The following is a 26,014-nucleotide window of genomic DNA, read 5'->3' on the forward strand; positions in this document are numbered from 1 at the left end:
CATTGTGAAAACAGACAAAGTACATTGTGTAAATAAGAGCTGAACAGAAAACTAGAGATTTAAATTCCATAGCAGTTGCTGCTTACAAATTGTTCCAAAGCAAACAAGTAGCTGTCCCGTATCTTGCTACTTTATATGCATTGTTGTGCTGCTTTCATCTAATCTGTGTGTGTCCCCCCTCTCCCCAGATTGAATGTAAAGGCTTTTATCAGCAACGTTAAGACTGCTCTTGCCGCTACAAATCCTGTGAGTAAACTTCTCTTCAAACTTAAGTTCTAAATACAGTCTGAATGGTTGAAATTGAGCCTTTCTTTTTCCTATTTGACAGGCGGTGAGAACATCTGCAATTACCTTATTAGGTGTCATGTATCTGTACGTGGGGCCCCCTTTGCGGATGTTCTTCGAGGATGAGAAACCTGCTCTTCTTTCCCAAATAGATGCTGAGTTTGAAAAAGTAAGCTTCTTCTGAAGTGCTGCAAATGATTGTATTCAGCAGCTTATTGCACCAATTTAGGAGCCTTAGCATGTGTGACTATCAGTTAAGATAGTGTTGTGCAAGCATGTGAACCAAGATGATGTGACTGTCTAACCACTGCTGACACCCACCCCCCAAATATGCATTCTCTTTTGACTTTTCAGATGCAAGGACAAACAACACCTGCTCCAACTCGAGGCAATACCAGACACGTGGCTGGCAGTGGAGATGATGGGGAGGAAGGAGATGAACAAGAGGATGCAGGAAATGATGTTGTGGATCTCTTGCCAAGAACTGATATCAGGTTTGTATGGCTTTGGCATGCCGAGGACAATTTTTATAGCTACAACTTCAACATGCAAATTTATAGTTACTCATCTGTAAGCTATGTTGTAAATTTGTATTCTCTGTATGCACTGTTAAGATACTTATACCCTATTTCATCTTGTTTAACAGAAACTATAATCTGAGGTGCTAACTCTTCCTCTTCTTTTTAGTGATAAGATCACATCTGAATTAGTGTCTAAGATTGGTGATAAAAACTGGAAAATCCGAAAGGAGGGTCTGGATGAAGTAACGAGCATAATTAATGAAGCCAAATTCATACAGCCAAACATAGGCGAACTTGCACCTGCACTGAAGAGTCGTCTTAATGATTCCAATAAAATCCTGGTAGGTTATATTAAGTTGTAGAATTGAAAATAAACTTTTTGTAGTCTTGTCATCTTTCAGTTATGAATACCAGTTTCATTTAAATCTTTCATGGAGGATTGAAATGACAGTGTTATCTAGTATGACATTTTAATGCAATTTAATCCCTTTCCTACAATAAGGAGCTGTAGAGTTCGACAATTGCTAGTTTGTCTGTTGATGTGGATGTTCTTTTGGCACAAACAGTGGAAATGGTACAGCTATAAATATACTCTGTGCACCTCAGAGAACCTGCTCTGTTGCTGTCAAAGCAGAGGAAATGCACTATACTACAGAAAGCACAGCATTAGTACAATTGAGCTTTGTTAATCCCTTTGTTGCACATGCTCCAAAGCACAGCTGGGCAGATTTCATAACTCCCTGTTAATGGTGCTTCTGTTTGTCCTGAAAGTCCACTACAGATTATCGTGGTTCTGTGATTTGAAACAAATGCAAATTTAAATTACAACACTACTTTGATTATAAATGCCCATAAAATATGTGTGTTTGTAGCTTTCCCTACAGTTGCACATGCCGTTTTCCATGTATACACAGCTGTTTTCCAGTGTGTGGACAGTAATTTAATTATTTTGTTACTTTTTCTGCTTCTTATCTATCAAAAACAACAAGAATAAGTCTGCCTAAATGGGCATCTGTTTGCAACGAAGTTCCATATGCAAGAAACTGCCTAGACTGCTTGGTTTTGTACTTGCTTGGAATAGGCCTTACACTTAAATCAGTCTTTGGGGAAGCCAGAATGGGCTCATCACCCTATGATATGATCGTTGCTGGTTTTTAAAGTGACCTGTCTTTAAGGACCCTGAATTGCATAGCTCCCTGTTATAATTGTAGAGAGGCTGACGGAGACAGCAATTAAGAAAGAATACTTGTGAGAAAGTACCTGAACTCTGGGTTTTACCATTGTGAACACGTACATATACACACACACACACACACACACACACAGTACGGGGGGGAGCTTGAAGGCAATAAAGAGAGGGAATGCTAACCATTCCACAGTGCTCGATTGGAACCACAACTGATCAGAAAAAACCTACAGTGGTACCTCTAGTTATGAGCTTAATTCGTTCCAGAGGTCTGTTCTTAACCTGAAACTGTTCTTAACTAGAGATGGGCTTTTGCTAATGGGGCCTCTTGCTGCCACTGCACCGCTGGCACACAATTTCCGTTCTCATCCTGGGGCAAAGTTCTCAACTTGAGGTAACTCTTCCAGGTTAGTGGAGTTTGTAACCTGAAGTGTTTGTAACCTGAGGTGTTTGTAACTCGAGGTACCACTGTATTTCTATATAGATTCACAACTCTGCTAGCTTTTATTGTAAGGGTACCTGTACTATCCAGTCATTTGACCAGCATGGGATCGCCAAATGGCTTAAAACCTTAATGTTCCAAAGGTCCCTTGTTCACCTCACTTCAAATAATCTAGGATGTGGCAAACCCACATGGCTTTAGATTCCTCAGTTCCTTCTTTCTCTTATGTAGTCATCCAAGGAGAAAAACAGTTCACAGAGGGAGCAAGAGATATGGTCCTACCTTTCTTTATAACCTAAAAACCTTGATGATTAGAGCTCCACAGCCTTGGGTAAATCATGAATGACATAAAGCCCTGGAGTAATCAAAGTACTCTTCTGCTAGTAACACTTCAGTTAAGAATCCCAGGAAAACGCCCCCCCCCCAATGTGTGTCAGAGAGAGAGAACAATTGATAGGATTGACACCCAGGGAAGTAAACATACACCAACATTTCCAATTTCCTCTTTTTCTGATGTTTAGGCTAGAAGTGTTTACATGGCAAAAACAACAACAACAACAAAACTGCATGCAAGAGGGAAATGTTGGAACCTCAGGGTTTGCATAACTGCAATAATTGGGGAATCACAAAGGGTATGGTACCCCCAAATCAGCTGAATGAGGACAGAGCATCCAAAGTATCCACAGAATACTGATTCATCGCAGAAAATCAAGAGAAGGGATTGAATGTTGTCACTGGGAATGTGAATTGTAGCACTCCACAATGCAACATTTTATTATCTACAAGTTAGAACGTACTGTTTCACAAGCTTCTGAAAAAGAGACATATGACACACTGGTTTATTAAAATGGCCAGAGCAGGTAGACTGAGACAATTTCAGAGTTAAAGTTCATGTGTTTCTTCTGTTTCCAGGTGCAGCAAACCTTGACCATCCTTCAACAACTTGCTACTGCTATGGGCCCAAATATCAAGCAGCATGTGAAAAACCTGGGCATTCCCATCGTCACAATTCTTGGAGACAGTAAGGTAGACTCACATATTTCTCAGTACAGCCTGTAGGAATGAAGGCTATTTGAGACCAAAATCACCTTGTTTCTTGTTTGAATATGACCTCATTTAACACTGACATATACCACTGTCCCTTATTAAAGTTACTGTCCTCCTCCTCCTCTCTGTAACCACCAGTGTTGTGTGGTGTTGGGGAGCTGGGAAAGCAGTGTGGCCTTATTAGCTGTGTATAAAGAGTGCTGTGCAGAAAGAGTGCGGGGTGGACACACCCACCACTGGCATGCAGTGCTTCTAATATTGGATAGCATTAGTATACCCAGGATTCAAAGTTTTGTGTCTCTGTTGTAGGAAATGTACACTTTTTTGTATGTGCTGTAATTTCCACGTCAAGAAAGAGGTGTACGTTGAATATTTTGCTGAGTTCAGGTGCTGTCTGTCCACAAAACACTGAGTGTTTTGAAAGGTCACATTAGCACTAATCCTCATTTGACATGCACCATGGTTCATCGTTCAGCAAGTGATTAGTGCATGGAAGCTGAGTCAGGGTGAGAAGGTTTGAGGTCAGTTAGGCAAGAGCGGGGAGTACAAGGAAGACTAAATTCCTTTCCTTCTCCCTCCAAAATTATTTTGTAAGTATCATACACAAATGTGTTAGACAGGTAGGAACTCCTTATAAAAGTCATGGAATCTTTTAATGGCTTTCCACTTGGGCCTGTATAGTAAGAAGCCATTGTTCCCTGACCCTTGCAGTCTTTCAAGTAATCTGCGTACTGTAATAAAAATACCTTTAATGAGAAATACAGAGGGAGAAATACTTGCAAAAAGACCCCCAAACCTTGCTCTGTTGATTTTCTTACTGCTGCTGAGGTTTAGCATATGTAAATCTTTTTTTTCCTTCAGAGTAATGTCCGAGCAGCTTCTCTAACAACCGTGAATGCCTGGATAGAGCAGACAGGCATGAAAGAGTGGTTGGAAGGGGAGGACCTTTCTGAAGAGCTCAAGAAGGAGAATCCTTTCCTAAGGCAAGAGGTAAAAGATTGTTCCCTGTAAATGAACTTTGCATTTATCCTTTGTCAAGAGTAACTGAGAAAAGCTACTTTATATTATGTCAAATTAGGTAGGTAAATTATTTATATCTGTAATGTAGTGAAATGAGGCCTTTCTTTGTATTGTACTTTTGGATGCTCCAGTTCCTTTTAGTGTCCCAAGGGTGGCAAGTATCAAATAGGAATTAAGGGATCTTCTTTTTTTTCTCCCAGCTTTTAGGTTGGCTGGCTGATAAGCTCCCCACTCTCCGCTCTGTTCCATCAGACTTGGTTTTATGTGTGCCTCACCTATACTCTTGCCTTGAAGATCGAAATGGAGATGTCCGTAAAAAGGCACAAGATGCTCTGCCATTCTTTATGATGCATCTAGGCTTTGAGAAGATGGCCAAAGCCACTGGCAAGCTTAAGGTATATCAAACAAACAAAATAACTGAGTACAAATGGGGGGGTGTACATCTGCATATGTCTGTGTGTAACATCATTTGCTTTATGGGACATTAAACAGTGGAGAAAATGTAGTTCAGTAGTAGAGCATTTGTTTTACATGCCAAAGTCTTGAGATCAATCCCTGGTTTCTCCAGGTACAACTGGGAAAGAATTCTCTCTGAAAACCTGGGGTCAATATAACCAATATTGAGCTAGCTGGACAGATGTTCTGATTCTGTATAAGGCAACTTATAAAATTGCAAATTAACAACTTTGTACATTGGATGAAGTATATTCACAATATCGTTGGTACTGGGAATGTGATCACTGTCTTCTTTCAACTATGTTGACCCCCAGATGACTGTTAAGAAAAAACTATTTTCCATGTATGTAGTGATTTGCAAAATAGGAGGCATGTGCCATTAGGTGCCTTTTAAATTCTTTCTTTTGCTTTCTAGCCAACTTCCAAAGACCAAGTACTGGCCATGCTTGAAAAAGCCAAAGCTAATATGCCTGCCAGACCTGCTCCACTTTCCAAGGCATCTTCTAGAGCAGTAGGAGCTGCTGCAGCCAAATCTCAAGTTGCATCAGGTAATCTTTCTTCATTCCATTGACATCCCACATTAAGCAAATCTGTATTTTAAGAGGAATAGAGGTTCCATTATATTTATAAACCAGGTGTGTCTACAGATATACACTGCAAAATCTAGGAGATTATAAACAGGATCCTACTGAAGTTCCTTGGATCTATGGCATAGAAGCCTGCAATCACAATCTTATGGTCATGATGTGCTGTCTGGGCAAGGAGCAGTCATTTTAAGCATATTGTTTGTAAGTTTAGACCTATCTGAATTATTTCCACAAGTGGTTTCACATTGAATAAAATGGAAAAGGCTTTAGTTTTTCGCCTATCATGTTTCTTCCCATAGTATCAGAACAAAAGACTTGGGAGACTTACAAGTGGCTTGGTCCTATGTTACCCTCAGAATATGTGTAATTTGCAGGTTTGTTGCGGTCAATTGACAAGAACAATTTCTTTGTCTATCTTGGAATACTAGCTGAGTAATCCAACACTAAAGGAATGGTGTGTGTGTGTGTGTGTCCCCGGCCTTTGGAACATTAAGGGTAGATAGAGCAACTCTAAGCACTCAATCAATCTTAGATACTTCTGGATGTACAATTTGCTGCTTCAGCAAGATCCAGACAAAAAGTTTATATTGTGTCTTAGTGATGGTTTCCTTCCTAATAAGAACCAAATGGATTCAAAAAGGTACTTCTCAAGGGTTTGAGCATGTCTAGTATGGATTAAAGAGTGTGGATTCTTTGAGCAGGAGACCTATTTTTCATATGTCTAAGAAAGGTGATGTAAAAATTCTGACATAAACAGAACATTACAAAGTATTTATGAAAGTTGCTTTTAAAAGTAGTTTGCAGTGTGACGTGGTGCAAGCTGAAATCTGCTTTATATGGGGGGGAACTTGTTGCATGCTGCATCTGTTTCCAGCCTTATTGTGTAGTTAAAATTATGTTGATCTGAAGGTTCTGGTGAAGATTATTCGTCCAGCACCATGGAGTCCAAGGCTGATGCCAAAAAAGCCAAAGCAGGAGGAACAGCCCCCAAATCCAAGGTAAATTCTACTTCAGCACAAAGGAAGTGGTTTACAAGGTTGAAGTCTAGGAAGTTTCATTGTGTTTGTATATATTTTACATTTAGTGTAAACTATATGGAGATTTGATAATTAAGAAGTTTAGCAATCCTGTTCTATAAAATAAACAGTTTTGTGTTAATAATGTGCTCTCTGTCTGGAGCAAAATCTCAAAATATATTGAGGGTGGGGTTTGTTTTAAGGGGGGGGGGAGAGGACTGGGTAGCTGGGATAGCCAGAGTTTTTGAAGAGCCACTGCTAGGAGTAATAGATATTATTGGACTGAAAGGGACCCATCTGATTCCATGTTAGGCCAGTTTTGTATGCCCATTTACGTCCATACTACTTTTAGGAGCTGCTTATTGTGAGTGATGGGAGCTCAAGTTGGTGGGCAGAGCCAGAGCTGATGGTGGAGCACTTTTTCGCTCTGTCTCTGCTGCCACCATCACTCTCTTCCTCTTCCTACTCTGCAGCAGCACACAAGTAACCTTTCCCCCCTAAGCCTTGTGCTTCCCCTCCTCACCCCACCCTGTAGTAATGAGACTAAACAATGAGTGAGAGAATGGGAATTTTATCTCCAAGTACAATTGCCATGTCAGGGAGGGTGATTTGGAAGTGGGGAGAAGGATGGTGGTGTACAGGGAAGGTTTAATCCTCCCTTCCCTGTTAGGCAGTTAGGGTTTTAAAAAGTCCCATTTACACAAATGGGTTCTTTTTTCTAAACCTAATTGCCATGAGGAGCTGAGGAGAGGAGTCTGTGGGCTGACTGTTCCCCAGTCTTACCTTTCGATGCATTGTAGTTCCTATTTGGAGTTTGTAAGCAAGCACAGCAGGCTTGCACATAACAAAGAATGCTCCATATTTACCTTATGCATCACTCAGAGGGATTAAAAATATTGCTGATGTGGCATACACCAGAAATATAATGGTATGATTTGGAGCCTGCTATTAACCACTGAGCATTTTATGACTTATTTCAGCATTCTGATGCTAATACAAGCCTCACCAAAGGCAATAGCAATCTGACAAAGAACAAGCCTACCAAACAGGTAATAAGTGGGTATCACCTGTGACTAGTGCACTGACCAGGAAGGAAATCTTGCTACACTAAAAACCTGCGCACTATGGTGGGCTTTTTCTTCTTAGTACTAAAATATACACCTGAAGGCTTCAGCACACATTTTAACACAACTTATGAGTGGGCAATCTCTTTCTCCTGCATGCTAGCGGGATAGTGTTTCTTCTGCTGAGTAAAACATACTTGGAGTGCAGTGCTACACTACCTGCTCAGAAGTAAGTGCTATTGAGTTCAGTGTAGCTTACTTCCAGGTAATTGTGTAGGATTGCAACCTAGGAGATTGTGATTTTGAAAGAGTGTATTCAGTGTTGTGGTTTTTTTAGGGTATACAGGGGAAGAAAGTACCAAGTAAAGCCAACTTGAAGGATGATGATGACCGATCTGGTCCAGTTTTTATCTTAGTACCAAATGGGAAAGAGCAAAGGATGAAAGATGAAAAAGGATTAAAGGTGAGAGAAATTAACAACCTCTGATCTCTAGGACTATGCTGGAACTTTGATTTACTCGGTCTTTAGGTATCTGCGTAAGGATGTTTGGCAAGGGTTATAAGAGTGCTTTTGCAGATAATAGTATTACTATTGTCTGCAAAAGCACTCTTATAACCCTTGCCAAAGATCCTTACGCAGATACCTAAAGTTAGCAGTAGCAGATACCTAACTACTGTAAGTTAAATGCTATTCATTTTAGGAGTAACCTGTTAATGCTTTTTCATTAAAAAAAACACAGCTGTGTTTTCCACACAAAAGTGCTAGAGAGGAAACATATGAGCTTGATGCTTACTGCTTGTTTGTATAGCACTAAACTATGGTTGCTGGTTAGGCAGGGTTGTTTTTTTGTTTTTTTTTTTTGTTTTTTTTGAGGCGGTAACTACTGCACTTTGTGGTAGAGAGGACTGCTTTACCATACCACAAAGTGTTATGGCTAGAGTGGCCAACATTGCTTTTTCCTCCTTTTCTTGCTGCGTGGGCCACTCTAGCTGCACCACAAGAGTGGTCTGCATGTCAAGTAAATAGCCGCTCTAGCCACGCCACTTTGTGGTAGATCCACTTTGGTGGGTCTTGCCAAAATGCTTCTGGGGGCAGGAAGCAGTGGGGGGGGGAGGGGGTGCATACCAGCACCTCCTTTTTTCAAATAAAGCACTGTTATTAAGTATGAAATAGGTCAATGCAATTGGCGTAGGTTCAGTCTAATCCACTTCAAAGGTTATTGTGAGGATAAAATAATACTGTACTAGGAATTGAAACAAAATTTATTCTATCCATATTTAAGTCAACAGATACATTTGTGAAGGAAAATATTTTCCATCTCCCAACATGAATTTGTTTTGATATCTATATAGTTAGAAGACAGGTACTATTTACATATTTTTTAACCTAAACCATCTAACACCAGATGTGTTACCAACCAGATAAATCATTATAGGTATATTTTCTTTAAAATAAGCAGTCTCCCTCTCCCCTTCCTAACCTTGAGGTGATTTTTTTAGGTTCAGGGACTGAAGTTAATGCTGTTCACACCTTCTCCTGAGCTGGGTGCTGATACTGTTTTTCCCCCTCACAGGTTTTAAAATGGAACTTTACTACTCCTCGTGATGAATATATTGAGCAACTGAAGACTCAGATGTCCAGCTGTGTTGCCAAGTGGTTGCAAGATGAGATGTTCCATGCAGATTTTCAGCACCACAACAAAGCTATTGCTGTTATGGTTGAGGTGAGAAGACTGTATTTGTGGTTGTAGATGAAGAATTATAGTAGCAACTTTGGTGGTGAAAGTATAAAGGAGGTTTCCCAGAGCAGGCAAGCTTTGGAAACTCCCTGTTCCAACGCAGAGCCCTACATTATAGTCTCGTAAGAATAGGGCAATTAGTATCAGCCTCCCAGTTTTCTCGTCTAGGCCTTGTGCAACAGGTGTATACAGTGAAGCTAATTATAGGAGCCGACGCAAGTAGCTATTATGCGTGTGTGGGCCAACCATCTTTCAGTGCCTGGTACCAGGAAAGTTTCCGAGTTATTGTTTGGCTTGTCAGGTGACTCTTTAATTTTAAGTGCTGCCTGTTTGTCCGAACTTGACACTGCAATTTGCTTTTTCTTCTAGCATTTGGATAGTGAAAGGGATGGAGTGATCAGCTGTCTGGATCTAATCCTGAAGTGGCTCACACTGCGATTCTTTGACACCAACACAAGTGTCCTGATGAAGGTCCTGGAGTACCTCAAGCTGCTTTTTGCCATGCTGAACCAAGAAGAGTACCATCTAACTGAAAATGAGGCCACCTCCTTCATCCCCTACCTTGTTTTGAAGGTATCCAAATCTGGCAAAGGTTTTTGAGTCACGTCACTCACAAAATACTTAAGGCACCCTTTCTCTGGAGCCTTCAGATCCAGAACTGGAAAACAGTTACCATTCTAGCCGATAGGAATGAGTATTCCAATTTCCATCAGTTCTGCCTTTCATGGCATTTCCCACTCAGGGGGAATATGAACCTTTCTCCCTCCTTGCTGTATCCAGTGGTCCAAATACCCAGGGTGTTCTTTTTTTAAAATGGATTTTTACAACTCGTATATACATCATACAATATCCATCATTTATCTCTTATCCTCATACTTCCCAGTATTCTTTTTCCCCAGTCACTGGAAGGCACAATGTTTGAGAGGAAGACTTGGCTGGGGTGGGCTAGGAGCCAGCTCCCTCCAGAATAAGCATACTAATGGCTTCTTCCAGCTTCTGTAAATCTGCAAATATTTCCTCCTCACCTTCCAGGTTGGGGAACCAAAAGATGTTATCCGCAGAGATGTGCGTGCCATTCTAAACAGGATGTGCCTTGTCTACCCAGCCAGCAAGATGTTCACTTTTATCATGGAGGGAACAAAGTCAAAGAACTCAAAACAGCGGGCAGGTGAGATGCTTTAGCACAGAGGTTTCCAAACTTTTCATACTGGTGACACACCTTTTTAGACATTCATCATTTAACGACACAGTAATTCACTTTTACTATCAAACCAGAGGTTAAACTAACCCCTTTCCAGCCCTGGGAGAAGTGCGAGGATCATTCGTGCAGCACACCTACTACACACTGCAGCTGACACACTCAATGTGTTGTGACATAGTTTGGAAAACTCTGCTTTAGCAGAAGCTGTTGGTCACTAAAATGCACTGCAGATTAGGATATTAAGTTTACAGAAACAAAGCCTTGTGGTCCCTTATACTACAATAATTACGGCATAAGAATTTGTGGACTTGAATCCATTTCAACATAGGAAGCTGTCTTATGCCATTGGCCCACCTAACTCATTATTGTCTACCTTGAGGTATGGCTAATGCATTGCCCTCCAGATGTTGCTGTACTAAAGCTCCCATCATACTGGACCATTGCCAATGCTGGCTGGAGCTGATGAGAACTGTAATCCAATAATATCTAAAAGGGACCACATTGGCTACCTTGGTCGACATTGACTGGCAACAGTTCTCCATGATTTCAGGAAGGTGCATCCTGATGCCAGGATATCCTGGCATTCGTAAGCTAATTTTCACCCATTATGCAATTTTTACAAAAATCATTATTTCTATTCAGCTAAAGGAAACTGAGGTTCTTGATGAGTTGTAATTCAGAGGCTTTATGCCGGAGTTTTGGATTAAGTTTTTCAAGCAGTGCTTTCTTGAAAACTTTTAAGCAAATGAATGAAGAATGTGAACTAGCAAAGACTTAATTCTGGTTTACTCAGCATTCTTGAAGACAAAGGATTGCATCCATTTTTCTTCATATACACAGTAGAGCAATTGAAAGTAATGTACATTTGCTAACTAACATAGGTCTATTAATTGATTTTGTAACTTAGTTGGATGCTACTCTACCTTTCCCTTGCAAACACATGGGGTTCATAAAATTACTATAAAAGATTCTATTTTTATTCATAATAAATCAGATTTAGAATATACAAAAGCATCCACAAGTATTTCGTAAACCAAATGGGCGTAGCCTTTTCTTTTCATAGATGTCCATTTCTGTTTGGTTTCTCTGTAGAATGCTTGGAAGAGCTGGGATGTCTTGTTGAATCATACGGCATGAATGTGTGCCAGCCAACTGCAGGCAAAGTCTTAAAGGAAATTGCCATTCATATTGGTGACAGGGACAACACTGTCAGAAATGCTGCACTCAACACCATTGTAACAGTTTACAATGTTCATGGAGACCAAGTGTTCAAGCAGATTGGAAATGTGAGTAAACCAAAATGGACAGGCAATATTTAAAATATTGAATGTTTAGTAGTGTGTCATGAATGGATAATCAAGTTCCTCAGGTCAGTTGCGATTAATGTTGAAAGCTCTGTTTGAATGTCAAGAGCAAATATACTTTTCTTTTTTTTAATGATGAATTCTGAACTCTAGAACGGTTATGAATTGTGAAGCAGGAGTAGGTGCTGTCTTCCTTGTAAGGAATGTGTATTTATAAACAGCAACATACAAAAGCAGTTTGGCTTCTCTGTTTGCTTTGAGCCTTGTAATTCAAAATACTTTAGGACTATTAGAGCAGGGAGGAGCTGAAGGTAATTGCATCAGTCAGAGGAGAAGGCACAGACAAGCCACTCATCCTCGTCTCACAAACTGGCCATGGCATACTGATACAGTGAGACAGCTTGAGACACAAAGCGGAAGCACATAATATATTCCATGATTCTTGTCTGCATTGAGAGGTGCACTGGGAGTAATAGGAGCACCTGGAATGCACCATAGGTAACTGCAACGCAAAGAGAATAGGTTGGTTTCCAAAATTGACAAGGAATTTGGGGAAGCAGTAGCCCCTTTGTTTTATTACATAGTTGTGCATATAGGAGAAGATAAAGTTGCTCTCAGATCTTATTGAAAAGTAGCTTCACATGGTTGTCCTCTGAGGTGCCATTTGATAAGAGGGGCTGGGGTGCACTTGCCTACAGGAAACTAGAAGAGGAAGTTCCCAGGGGAAATGACCACCTTCAGTCTTTGGTTCCTTTTAGTCCATAACCACTCTTTTGATTCCTAATCAGGATTATATGGGAGGCAATGAAGCTTTGGCTTTTCCTTCCTTCATGAATACCTGATTTCTCTAATTCCATCAAATTCTTCATAAATAGATGTTGCTTTTTCAGTGGTTCAAACTATATAATTCTTCACTAAGCAAGTATTATTGGAATCATATTTTTCCCCCAAAATTGCTGCTTCTCCAAATTCCTTTAGCCTGTTTCCCAAACTGGACTATGTTTCCTTCACAGTGCTGTAGAGGGTGGTGTTGTGTTGGTATTTTATTTAATTAAATGCCAGATTCTGCCTGTTCCTACTTGATGCTTGAAGGAATTTTGGTACACTTTATAACTAAACAGGCAGTACAGTAGTAGGCATAATTGCTGAGTACAGGAACTAGGCTAAGGGGTGGGGTTAGCTGTATTGTAAGTCTAGTAGTACACAGGAACAGCAAAGGTTTTGAAACACTCTTAATGGCATTGGAGTCTGAACTAAGGAGCATACCTGTCATGGCACTGAAAAGTTGATGCTCTTGTACAGCTTTCGGAGAAAGACATGAGCATGTTGGAGGAGCGAATAAAGCGGTCTGCTAAGAGGCCAAATGCCACTTCAGCAAAGCAGGTGGAAGAGAAACCACAGAGGGCTCAGAGTGCCAGTGCCAATGCTAACATGCTCAGGAAAGGACCGGCTGAAGACATGTCTTCCAAACTCAAGTATGTAAAGTGGGAAAATGCAATGTTTGCCTGACATTTCCACAGTCTGTGCAAAAAGCATACCTTGCTGTTGCCTTGTGTTTTTGTCTTTTGTTTTAATCATCTATGTCTGCATGTGTCGCAAACTGCAAAAAATGCTGCAAATCAAAATGTTTGAACCTTACTTCATTTGTTTTGTCGTGTCTTGAATGCTTTCTAAATGGTATTGTGCCTTTTTTCACTGCTTCTCCATGGACAGAATTATGTATCGCACTTATAGGATGTAAGTACTGACCACTAAATCCTTGGTAGCAGGGCTCTTATAGCTTTGTCTTACCTTTCCCATGCCCTAATCCTAAACATACTTGAGAATAAGTCCCATTGATTTCAATGCAACAATTCATATTAAGTGTGCTGTTTGGGAAGCCTGGCTTCAAGTTCCATCTTTGCTGTGAAAATCATTGAGTGGTGTCAGGCAGGTTGCTGTTTCTTGGCTATGTTTTTTTTCTTTTTTAATAATACTGATAAAGTGGCTTACCTCTCAGCTGTAAAAGAGCTAAACTTTGCAATTTTCAGGAATCTGACTAGTGTCAGCAGGGATACATTGTAAGACCAGATTGCTTTAACCCTTCCAGTCTTGAGTCACTGGTAGAAGATTTGAGATACCTGGAGCCTGATCAGCATCAAATGTAATGCAACAGCTATTATTTGGGAAGCTCATATAAGGAAATTAAGAAGTAAATCTAAGCTTAAAACCACTTCTGGAAATGGAACGCTTCTTGTTCCTAATGCCATGTGCTTTTTTCTATTCTAAAATGCCCTTTTGTGTAGGCAGGCTCTAGCAAAATAGGCATAATGGGGAGTTGAATTTGGAGAGTGCAAAATTCATTCTAGGGCATTTTGTGCTTGCTGGGCTGCATTTACTGTAATGTCTTTCCCTTATATGGGAAGAGAGCCGAATAATGAACCTACCAGGATTGTTTTACTCTCACATTCAGTTTAGCATTGTGCAGTAGAGCATGTCTTTGCTGCTGCCCCTGCTGCAAGGCCTGTAGGTGTTGAGGGGAAGCCAGCAGCACATTATCAAAAAGTTCTGGATTCCCAGCACCTAGGGTAATTGCTGATGGGGCTGAATAGATTTCCTTATCTATGTTGATATGAAAGATTAGGAACTAGTGATAGATGCTAGCATGGATTTTTGCATCAGCCATAATAATCGGGTCCACAAATGTTAGCTTGGCTTAATAGCCAACCATTACTTGTGATCACTATGAACTTTTCCCCAAATCCTGCAAAAGCCCAGAGAGAAAGAGAAACCTATTTTCTCTCTAGAGTCCTCTGTGAACCGCAGAAAACTTGGGGATAGGATGGGTAATTGATTTGGCTGTGCCTCTTGCAAAATCCTATCAGGAAGGGAGAGAAGGCACTGTTCTCTAAGTTATATGCTGCTTATGGAGAACTTGAAAAGGTTTGTGTGCGCTGGGGGTGTAAGATGGAGGGGCAGTCACCACGGGTGACCTGATGGGTAGGTTTGTGGAACCCTGATAATAAAAAATGCTTTTCTTGGTTTCTGTAGCCAAGCCCGTAACATGAGTGGCCACTCGGAGACGACGCATGCAGTTCCACGGGAGTTTCAACTGGATCTAGATGAGATAGAAAATGATAATGGCAGAGTGCGATGTGAAATGCCAGCACTTGTCCAGCACAAACTGGATGATATATTTGAACCAGTTTTGATCCCTGAACCCAAGTGAGTGCAGATCAAGGGCTGCTAATGAGGCAACGGGGGGGGGGGGAGTGTGTGTGTGTGTGTGTGTGTTTGTGTGTGCGTGTGCGTGTGTGTGCGTGTGGTTTAGGTATATCAATCTCCTATATGAAGCCAAGTTCCCTTATATAAAGGAAGTTTCAGGGAGAAGCTTTAAAATGTGGAAACTATGTGTCAAACCAGGAAGGCTTTCAAACTGTACTTTATATAGCTGCTTATTCTTTCAAATATCATCTTCCTTCCCCAAATATTTTTATTAGCCACATGTACAATGGCTAATATCTTCATTCACATTTCATACTAAATTCTTACCAGAGGTATGTTCAGAATGGTGTGCATTAAACATGGTATTGCTGTGCAGCTATGGAATTTACATGTTGCTACGCTGGGCATCCTGAGAATGGTATGGTTCCCATTGAGGTCACAGGGCATATTTTTTCTTTCTTACAGGCTAAGGCAAAGGTTGGAGGTTGGGTTGGGGTATGGAATCTTAAAGCTTATTGTGGACAGTACTATCTCCTCTTCATAGCCTTTGCCAAAATGTTCAAATTGTTTGAAAGCCTGGATCTTAAAAGCAGAATAATGATGGAAAGGGTCAGATCTATCAACATTTTATCTGCATAAAAGGTTTTATGGTTTACTTTGCCAGTTATGCACAGCCATTGTTGTTATGTGACAATACTCTCTGGTAAAGAGTACCAACACCCCTCTTTTTGCTGCCCACAGCAACCTTTTTCTGCTGGCACCCACAACATTTCTTTATCAAGATATGAGTACCGGCACCTTTTCTTAACCCCCCCACTCTACACAGCTCTTGATAAGAGAGATCCAAACATAACTCTGGGGACAACATACTGAGTGGGGTAGGGTTGCCCCCACTAAGGTGGCTTTTGTGTAATACCACAGACATTAATCAACTTGCTCCATCCACTTTAAAGAAAATGGGGTGCTTTTAATCTGAACTGCCTGGAGATGACAAATTGCTTCTAATATTTTAACCCAGGGGCCTAAGTGACTTACTGAATCTACTGCCCTTTAAGCTATAACACTGTTTCTCCACCCAGGATCCGTGCCGTCTCTCCACACTTTGATGATATGCACAGTAACACAGCTTCCACCATCAACTTTGTCATCTCCCAGGTAGCCAGTGGTGATATCAATACTAGTATCCAAGCTCTAGCACAGGTGAGTGAAGGCCTCTCTGGTTGGCAGCTACATAACACTGATGGGGTCAGCAAGTAATATGCGAGAGTGATGAGTTGCACATTTGGTGGAGCTGAGTGTTGGTGACACAAGGGCCACTCAGAACCTCCCTGGTGACAAAGCCAAGTGCACAGGGGCCATCTGACTCGCTGTTCTCGATGAGAAAGAAAAGAGGGTGTTAGTGCAAAATGTCCTTTCCCATCTCCCAGGTGGATGTCTGATGCTTGCTTCAGCAGCACATATACTAAAAATCTCACTACCATAACATTGGCTGGTTTAAGCTTGATGGGGCCTTGGGTTGATGAGATACAGGCAAGATGGGGCAGGCTCATTGCTTGCCTTGCTATGTGTTGCAGCAGTGGAGCAGATTTCATGCATGAAAATGAAACACCAGAAAATGTTATAGAATCATTGATAGGCTCTTAATTAAGCTTTGGGTAATTAAACTATGGTCTGGCTTACTTGGGTTGTAAAAGTGGGTTTTCTTAGGACGTAAACAGTATTTCTGTTGGTACAGTAGATAACAGGAAACTATATGGAATAATTTCTAGTTTATTGCAGCAAAACCAGAGTTTTATGGCAGTTTATATATTTGTTATACTAAATTATTAGCCTTTAAGGGGCCACAAGACTCTTCATTTTTCATGCTATTCATGGAAATGATACCATTATTAAAAACTTGCTATAATGTTGGGTTTGTCTGCAGATTGATGAGGTTTTGCGACAAGAGGACAAAGCAGAAGCTATGTCAGGCCACATTGACCAGTTTCTAATAGCTACCTTCATGCAGCTGCGACTCATTTACAATACGCACATGGCTGATGAGAAACTAGACAAGGATGAGATAGTCAAGTTGTACAGTTGCATCATTGGAAACATGATTTCGGTAAGGCTTTTGATCGGGGAAACGTGGTGGAAGTTTCAGCCAGTAGAACCAATTAATAGTGTCTTTAGTTTAGTTTTGTTGCGCTATACAATTGCCTCTTAAAGTACTGTAACACTTCTGTGCTGCAAACTATTTTGGTATCTAGGTAGTTTACAGCCTTGATCCACTCTGGATGGACTCCTGTACCTGCAAGTTTCATCCTGCTTTGTGAAAAAGGAGGAAAAGTTGCAGCCATTAAAAAAAATTCTATTATAGAGCAGGGGACCTCTTTGGATTTAACCGGAAAGACACAAGAGCAGTTCTGAAGCATATATGGTTTCTTACAGATACAGATTAAAAGCAAATCCTATACTGATGCTAATCCCTAACTTTTATCAGTATTTTTATCATTCTTGGCAATAAAAAGCTTCAGTGAGATGTATGAAAATAGGTATTTACTTCCCTCAAATCAGTAAAAATGTAGGTTTTTCTCTTGTAACTTCTAGGTAGCAGCAAGAAATGGAGTTTAGGGGTGCTAATCTAGTCTGTAGTGTTTTATCCTGAATATATCCTGGTATCTAACACTTGAATTCCATTGGCAGTTGTTCCAGATTGAAAGCTTAGCCCGGGAGGCCTCTGCAGGAGTGCTGAAGGACTTGATGCATGGCCTCATTACCTTAATGCTGGATTCGAGAGTTGACGATCTAGAGGAAGACCAGCAGGTTATCAAATCAGTCAACCTCTTGGTGGTAAAAGTTCTGGAGAAATCTGATCAAACAAACATATTGAGGTAAATAGATTTTTGCTATGGGCAAACATCTTAACAAATCCCTCATCACTGCAGCCTCTTACCACAAGACTTAGCATGTGCTACAATTTGAACACCTGCTTGATGAGATATTATTGGTTTAGTTTATTACCGCATTGTCAGATCTTTCTGCAGTTGCTGATCAAGTTACACTAAACCCAGACAGTCATTTAACCTTGAGGTTTGTTCAAATCTCTGTGCTCTACGGGTACAAATCTGAGATCTGATCCAGTCTTATCTCTAAAAATGCTGAATGATCTCATTCCCTTTATCGGTTTTTGAATAACTTGAGCAGTCTGGACCTCTCTTTAAATCTATTTTAATTTTGATGCTCCAGCAAGTTTTGTTGTATTTATATTGGATTCTCTCCCCACTCCCTTTCATGGTTTTATGTTTTACTTTGTATTTCAGTAGTTTTTTTACCTATTTATTGTAAGCCACCCAAAAAGCTTGAAGTTTTAGAACAGCATGCAAATGTAAATAAAAATAAAATTACATTAAATTATAAGATAATAATAATGAAAATGTTGATATTGTGCAAGAAATTGCATAGCACTGTGTTAAGAAGCTGAACTGGCCAATCAATTTGTGTTGTCCCATGTATTTCTGGAGATACTTGTGGAATTTGTATAGTTAATGCTTCATTTTTTTCATCCTAGTGCCCTGCTTGTTCTTCTCCAGGACTGTCTATTAACAACAGCAAGCTCTCCCAAGTTCTCAGAACTAGTAATGAAGGTGTGTATTGTTCTTGTTCTGTTTTTTATTTCAATTTTGTATTGCATAGTGATTGTGTATTAGCAGACTCTCTCATTACTCCTATTCATGGTCCTTCTACAAAAAAGTGTGGTTATTGGCTGTACTGGAAATGACTCTAGCATGAATGTACAACTTAATATTGCCTGATTTGCAAATCACATTAAACCTCAGTTTAAAACAAGCTATAATTTGATGTGAATGCAGAACATGCTTGTTTGTGCTGTTGAGAACTTCTTGCTTCTTTTCTGCACAGCTTCTGCTCTTGCCATGCTTCTGGGGAACAAGCCAGAATCTGACTTGTTATGGCCCCTGGGTTTGTGGCTTGTCTCTCTCCAGCCAAACAAGAGTACTAAGCAGGGTTTGTTCTTTCCTTAATGCCTGTGATTTGTTTGGGAGAAAACAAACTCAGGCCCAGACATCACAACATGTCAGGTTCCCGCATTTACCTAGACATGCGAATGCTCAAAAGCATGAAAGGGGACATCTTCATGGCCATTGTGCCCTCCCCCCACCCCCAACCATCCCTGCATTGTGTGGGAAGTCTGCAGCGGGCCTCCGCTCACAAGTGCAGGATGAGTCTACTCCTATTCAAGCAAATGCAAGTAGAAGCCCCCTGCAAACTTCCTCACACAATGCAGGGAAGCCTGGGGACTGAGTGGGAGGTTGCAACATTTACAAAGATATTGCAGACAGGACTTGGGGCATTCTTATGTTTGGGCAGGCACCAAGCCCATTGTGGAGGAATATATATATTTTTTAATGAATATTTATTAGCATTTTCAAAAACCACACAAAAACAAAAATAGACAAAAAGTAACAAAAATCCAAAACTTAAAAACAATTAAAAACACATAAAATTTCAATTACTTATTTTCTTTTAACTTGTTTCTCAGACCTCCTCACACCTCCCCTTCTTGTATTCCAATTTAAATTATCAGCTCAGCAAGTCCTTAACTTATTTCTCAACTTTAACTTAATAATTTATTCTAACATGTTGTTATTTTACTTTTCCTCTTTCTTCCATTTCCTCAATTTATTTTTGCAAACCTTATTTTCATTTAATTTAGACCATTTTAAAAACCAGTTTTGACTTATCCAAACTTAAACATCAATACTTATACATCATTACTCCTTCTTAAACATTTTTCCTAAAGTCGACCAAAATTTTCCTTCCACGACTTTCCCAATTTCCGTACAAATAGCAGAACAAAATAAAAACAGAACAAATTATAATTATATACCCTTTGGATTCCCAGACTCCACCCACCCTTTTCCCGGTTTCAGTCCCCAGCAAGTGTCCATCAGTCTCAATATACTGTTTAGCCTGGAGATCTCACATCCGAGGCTCTTAATTCTCTCTCAGTTCCTCTCTGCCGGTCTTTTTGATAGTCCTTAATGTTAAACCCCAAATCTCGGAGAGGCTCCGGCCCAACAGGATCTGTGTTTCTTCCAGCCAGACCTCCATACTTAAAAGTAAAGCCTATGGGGTACTCCAAATCTTGTTTCATTTGGACATTTCAGTCCAAATGTCCCCAAAGCTCCAACTTCCACCTTAATCAAATTTATAATCCTTCGGTCTTCAGATCTCCACATAAGGAGATCTTTCAGTTTTCCACTCTCCAGTTCAGGCCAGACTTTCCACATCAGGTTTTTATTTTCCTTTGTTGCCATCATGTCAGGCCTCAAATTACAGCTCTCGTTTAACATCTGCAAAATTACAGCTCCTCCTTCCTTTTCTTCAGGGGCAACATATGTCTCCTTCTCCATGTTCTCAAAGCTCTCAAGTTTCTCTATTTGTCCAATTGAATAGGCTTCCTGTTTCAAATCCTTATCAGATTCAACAATGTTATTTACTGTTAAGTCCAGAGTTGTGACATTTGTAGCCAAAACATCGATTTGGCCTTGTAACTTTCCCAAGAGAACAAATGCTCTGTCCAATTCAGCCTGGATTTTCCCTCCTTCTGCCATTCTTGTAATGTCCCTAAACCCCCTCTAGGGGGATTTTGGTTCCTTAATATTCCTTTCAGCTCAAGTCCAAAAATCAAGTTATTTTGTATCAGCCCTTCCTTATTTTCAACAAATTGTAACAAATATAACCAGCAGAAGCAACAAAAACAAGGTTCTCGTTTTCCGTCTTGACAGCTAACTTGACAGCTGTCAAACTCTTCAGTATTTCATCAACAGGCTCTCTCGCGGGACGCTCCCGGGTCCGGGGGGGTGAAACTTCAGCTCCCAAAATTAATATTTTATCCTCCAGTAAAATTTCTTATAATGTCAAACCGTGAAGTTAAAGTCTTTTAAAAAAAGGAAAGAAAAGATTCTCTCGACCTTAGTTAGCAGGTCCTTTGCTTTAAGTTATTTACAAAGAGGGGGGGCGGACTTCCTTTTTAACCCTTCCCCGCTCATTCCTAATTCAACAAATTTTTTCTTTAAAGTTCCAATTTCCGTACTACTCACGGGTTGTTGCTTTAGAGTCCAATTGTTCAAAGGAAAAAGTCAGCGCTCTCTGACAATGGCTTGCGGCTTCACTCCGCAGAAGAAGCAGTCTACTCTCAGCACCGCGCTGCACCCCGTCCCCGTTCCGGAGCCTTTAAAAAGGCTCCTTCGCAGATTTGGGGGGGGGCGCAAATGGTGCCCGCCGAGTCACCACGCTCACAGGCTTCCGCGCCTGTGATTTTTAAGGGTCCCCGCGTTGCCACAGCGGCAGGACCCGATCCTGCAGAGCCGATTCCCTCCGGAGCTCGGAGGGAATCCGCCATTAGTTGATGGCGCTAACCTGGAAATCCCCCCCCCCAATTGTGAAGTAATAATCCATATGTTATATCATTTTAAGCTCAAAGAACCAAGTTCAGAGATGACATTCTTAGATTACTGTGAGGACTTGCTTTGTCTTAATGTTTATCAAAGAAACCATCTACCTTTCCCCCCTCCCCCACAGTGTTTATGGAGAATGGTAAGACTTCTCCCTGAAACTATCAACACTATCAATCTGGACCGAATCATGTTGGACATCCACATCTTTATGAAGGTCTTTCCAAAAGAAAAACTAAAGCAGTGCAAGAGTGAATTCCCAATACGGACACTGAAGACTTTGATTCACACCTTGTGCAAGCTGAAGGGACCCAAGGTGAGAGCAAACTGCTTCACCCCAAGGTGCTTATAATCTCTGGAATAACAAAAGGTTTCTTAATTAAAAGGTATCACACTTCTTCCTAGCTTTTGGATCATCTAACAATGATAGATAACAAGAATGAGTCGGAGTTAGAGGCCCACCTGTGCAAAATGATGAAACACTCCTTGGACCAAACTGGAAGCAAGTCTGACAAAGGCACGGAAAAGGGAGCTTCTCGCACAGTACGTATTCCATATTTTTAAAAATTATTAAACATGACACCCAGGTGTGAAGCTTGTTAGTTTACTGAGCACACAACTGGAATCTTTTCTGAATTGTGTCGTGCTTTTACCTCGGACCATTCAGAAGACTCATTGAGCTCTTCAGGTATCTCTGTTCATTTTTAAAGGAAGGAGAAGGCAGCATGATCTGCCTGTCTTGCCTTCCTCTTCCCCTTTCATGTGTAGCCAACAGAAGAGGAAGCTGTGTGAAGAGGCAGTGGCTTGCTTCTTGGCATAAACTTTGTCTCCTCTAGAACAGTAACATTGAAATTCAAATCCCTACAAACTTGGTGCAGCACAACTGCTAGCAAGTACTAATGTTAAAATGTACATTTTTAATTTAACATTGTTGAATCTTGTGTCTCTTTAATTACAAGGTTAACATCTTATTCTTACTGGTGTGTGCTAATGCTAATGCCCATTGGCCCCTTATTATCTCAGCTGGTTCCTTGAACAGCTGGGCGCTAGGACTCCCCCCCCCCCCCCGCCACAAGGTTAAAAATGTCTATGTTCTGTCCAGAGGTTCATCTGAAACAGAATGTGGAAACAGTGATTCTCACCACTCCGTATGTATGTATGTATGTATGTATGTATGTATCATAGGTTGTAGAGCTTCAGAGCAGGATAGCCAAGAGGTGGAAGAGGGCACATCTGTTTCTTCGTCACAGTACATCTTTAATCCTGCTTGGGGTTGGATTCTCACACAAACCTACAACTGACCATAAACCTGTATCATTGCATGGTGGTTGATGCAAGTTCTTCCCAGTCCAGTAATCCTGTACCTCCAGGTCACCTAGTGCATTCATGGTTGACCAGGTCTTGACTTACATTGCAAGACCTGGTAACAGTTCTTGGCTATTAAGCACCATGTCATTGCATAGACTTACTACTTGCTGGTGTTGGAGATTCCTAATTGTGCAAAATGTATGGAATCTGCAGCTGACCACTCTTACTCTAATAGCAGTAGCAACCAACACCTACTGGTTTAATTAGGACAACTTTTCTGCCCTTTATTATATTTATAGAAATGCTTCAACTGTCTAAACTGTCACCCCTCTATTTTGGTAATATGTCTCAATTTCTTTTTATAGGATGAAAAGACACCAAAGGCCAAAGTGAATGATATTTTAGCAGAGATATTTAAGAAAATTGGGTCTAAAGAAAACACTAAAGAGGTGAGGCCTTTATTACCATGGTGGGAGGTGAAAAATTAGGAACATTGGTACTTATAATGAATTCCCAAAGGGCTCATTTGGGAGTGTTGTCCATCATGAAATAAAGAATATAGTGAATGAATTTGATTCATGAGTCTTAATGAAAACCAGCTATTGGTTGATTAGCAAAAGAAGAGTGGATCCTAGTTGCACTCTGCATTCCAGCAGGAGGTAATCTTCACAGTAAGTACCAGTCCTCCTTTGCCTGTTGAAGTGGGATTGGGATATTTTTCCAGATTGGGATATTTTTTAAAAAGCACTTTGATCACCTGGATGATCTAAATCACTGTTCTCTCATGGCCAGAGCACTTTCTGTAGCGCTCCAGTGCTACTATACACAGAGATTGGGACATTTTAATGAGAGGGTTGCTAAGGTGGCAGCTCTTGGAAAGTGCTATGATGCATAGTGCCACAGGGTTACATTGTGCCTTGCATGCCAGTGTGATGTATGCTGGCTGATTCACCTGGCTAAGGTAAAGGTAGATATGATTGTTTCCTCATCTGGATGGCTTAAAGGAATCATATTGCTCTCTTGTTGAAAAGCAAATGTTCGTTGTGTGAATGTCATTCTGTGGACTAGTTATAATCACAGTGGTATCTCTGATTAAAAACTTCATTCGTTCTGGAGGTCCATTCTTAACCTGAAATTGTTCTTAACCTGAGGTACCACTTTAGCTAATGGGGCCTCCCGCTGCTGCTGCGCGATTTCTGTTCTCATCCTGAGGTAAAGTTCTTAACCCGAGGTACTACTTCTGGGTTAGCGGAGTCTGTAACCTGAAACGTTTGTAACCCAAACCGTTTGTAACCTGAGGTACCACTGTATTGTTGACAGTGCTCTGGATGGTGGTAGATGTTAGGAGTGTATACCAACCACAAGTTTAGGTTCAGACCCTGATATGGCACTTTGGAAAACAGCCTGCCTCAGTCTGAGGTGCTGAGTCAGTCCAAAACCATTTCACATTTCCTCGTCTCAGTTAATTAATGGGAAGTAATACACACACACACACCATTTGACAGACATGGATAAAATTTGCTGGCATATAAGCTCCTCCAAAGCAAATAAATCCTGCCAAATTAAAAGCAGTTTAGCCCTGGGCCTTTTGTAGTGGACACCTTCAAACTCAGTTGTGTTTACCAGTTTTGCAGCACACTCACCTTTAACCCTGAAGCTGGTGATGATTTTGTAAACATGTAACTTTTAAATGACTGAAGCTCTTCTTTCTGCAGGGTCTGGCAGAGCTTTATGAATATAAAAAGAAGTATTCTGATGCAGACATTGAGCCCTTCCTGAAAAACTCCTCACAGTTCTTCCAGAGCTATGTGGAACGAGGTCTCCGACTGATTGAAATGGAAAGGGAGGGCAAAGGGCGCATTCCTTCTACAGGTAACTCCCAGAGCACGGTGACAGCATGGACTAGAGGGAGCCAGTGGCTGCCATCCTAATGCAGCTGTCAGGCTTTCTCCGAGTTAGTAATTGACTGTAGGCGGCTTCAGAAATAATTCACCTGTTCTTTTGTAACTGGTGGTATGAAATATAGGCATGAAATTAAAACATCATAGGGCAATTGCACAATAGTCTCTCACCAAGCATATTTCTGTTGGCCTCAGGAGGTAATTGCATTTGACTTTCCCCCCTAAGAGCTGGTTCCTGGGCTACGTAAAAGCAAAGAAAATTGTATCTCCCGATCCACAAGCTTCAGATCAGCAAGTCCCACCATCCCATGTTACAATGCAAGAGGGGAAAGCAGCAGCACGAGTCATGGGTCACTTGCGCATTGCCTTTCCTAATTGCTTTGTAACATACGTAAAGGCTTGTTCTCAGCCTTCCTATCCACGAAAACATTAGTAAAAGCAAGTAGTCTGCAAAGTCACAGCTGCTGTGAATCAACAATGTCACTCCCACTGCAGAAGTAGGCATGTTAAAAGACCTGTGAACCAATAAGGACACATCCTGGCATCCGAACTACACTGGGGCCACTGCAGCTTGGCTCGTTTTTCTTCACCTCTTAAAAATCATCAGAAACCTCAGACTGCTACATAGGAAGAACCCACATCTTGGTTCTTTCCCATAGCCAGTGTTGCTCCCGTTTCAGGAAAGGCAGTGCTGGCAGGAGGAGGAGCCATGCGGTGGACTCATGGTCCAAGGCTTCTGAGCTTATCCCCGGAGCACAGAAAGTGCAGCAGCTCCTACACCACATGGACCCTGAGAAACATCACAATCCTCAGTTGGTGTCTGCTTGGACTCATTTTTTGTGTTTGTGTTTGTTTTTTGTTTTTGTTTTTTCCATATTCCAGGGGTTTCTCCACAGATGGAGGTATCGTGTATCCCTACTCCCACCAATACAGTCCCTTCATCTATAGGAAATGCCAATGGGGAAGAGGTGGGGCCTTCCGTCTACTTGGAAAGGCTAAAAATCCTCAGGCAACGATGTGGCCTTGACAATGCAAAGGTATTCTCTCGATTTACGTATGCGGCAGTGTCTGTGTTTCAGCATCCTCTCTTTCTCTAGTCCTTGGTGAATCCTTGTCTCTCATGGCATGTTTGCTCTTGGGGCAGAAGGCTTGACACATCTTTGCTTGCAGACTACTTGCTTTCGCTAGACTCCTTGGGGCAGCCAGGTGGGACAGGAAGCTACTTCAGGCGCTGCACAGAACTGAGGAAAGACAAAGCACGAGTGATATCACTTG

General features: G+C 41.0%; 1 protein-coding gene across 4 annotated transcripts in view; it reads left to right on the forward strand.

The window, feature by feature from the left end:
• The window catches only part of CKAP5 (cytoskeleton associated protein 5), a 45,399-nt gene that overhangs the window by 16,040 nt on the left and 3,345 nt on the right, over positions 1 to 26,014 (forward strand). For 2 of the 4 annotated variants that reach the window (XM_081855349.1, XM_081855350.1), the window contains exons 18-43: positions 189 to 246; positions 329 to 454; positions 640 to 779; positions 973 to 1,147; positions 3,347 to 3,460; positions 4,343 to 4,471; positions 4,702 to 4,896; positions 5,373 to 5,505; positions 6,454 to 6,542; positions 7,541 to 7,609; positions 7,962 to 8,087; positions 9,199 to 9,348; positions 9,733 to 9,936; positions 10,396 to 10,531; positions 11,657 to 11,850; positions 13,171 to 13,343; positions 14,899 to 15,072; positions 16,152 to 16,272; positions 16,997 to 17,176; positions 17,758 to 17,945; positions 18,623 to 18,698; positions 21,658 to 21,846; positions 21,936 to 22,073; positions 23,204 to 23,287; positions 24,554 to 24,710; positions 25,622 to 25,776. In XM_081855349.1, the coding sequence (XP_081711475.1) occupies positions 189 to 246; positions 329 to 454; positions 640 to 779; positions 973 to 1,147; positions 3,347 to 3,460; positions 4,343 to 4,471; positions 4,702 to 4,896; positions 5,373 to 5,505; positions 6,454 to 6,542; positions 7,541 to 7,609; positions 7,962 to 8,087; positions 9,199 to 9,348; positions 9,733 to 9,936; positions 10,396 to 10,531; positions 11,657 to 11,850; positions 13,171 to 13,343; positions 14,899 to 15,072; positions 16,152 to 16,272; positions 16,997 to 17,176; positions 17,758 to 17,945; positions 18,623 to 18,698; positions 21,658 to 21,846; positions 21,936 to 22,073; positions 23,204 to 23,287; positions 24,554 to 24,710; positions 25,622 to 25,776 (3,673 nt within the window). The remainder of the gene's footprint in view (positions 1 to 188; positions 247 to 328; positions 455 to 639; positions 780 to 972; positions 1,148 to 3,346; positions 3,461 to 4,342; positions 4,472 to 4,701; positions 4,897 to 5,372; positions 5,506 to 6,453; positions 6,543 to 7,540; positions 7,610 to 7,961; positions 8,088 to 9,198; positions 9,349 to 9,732; positions 9,937 to 10,395; positions 10,532 to 11,656; positions 11,851 to 13,170; positions 13,344 to 14,898; positions 15,073 to 16,151; positions 16,273 to 16,996; positions 17,177 to 17,757; positions 17,946 to 18,622; positions 18,699 to 21,657; positions 21,847 to 21,935; positions 22,074 to 23,203; positions 23,288 to 24,553; positions 24,711 to 25,621; positions 25,777 to 26,014) is intronic. The other 2 variants (XM_081855351.1, XM_081855352.1) reach the window with 2 other exon arrangements.

This window comes from Podarcis erhardii, assembly GCF_964252035.2.
Source record: "Podarcis erhardii genome assembly, chromosome: 1".
Lineage (NCBI taxonomy): Eukaryota > Metazoa > Chordata > Lepidosauria > Squamata > Lacertidae > Podarcis > Podarcis erhardii.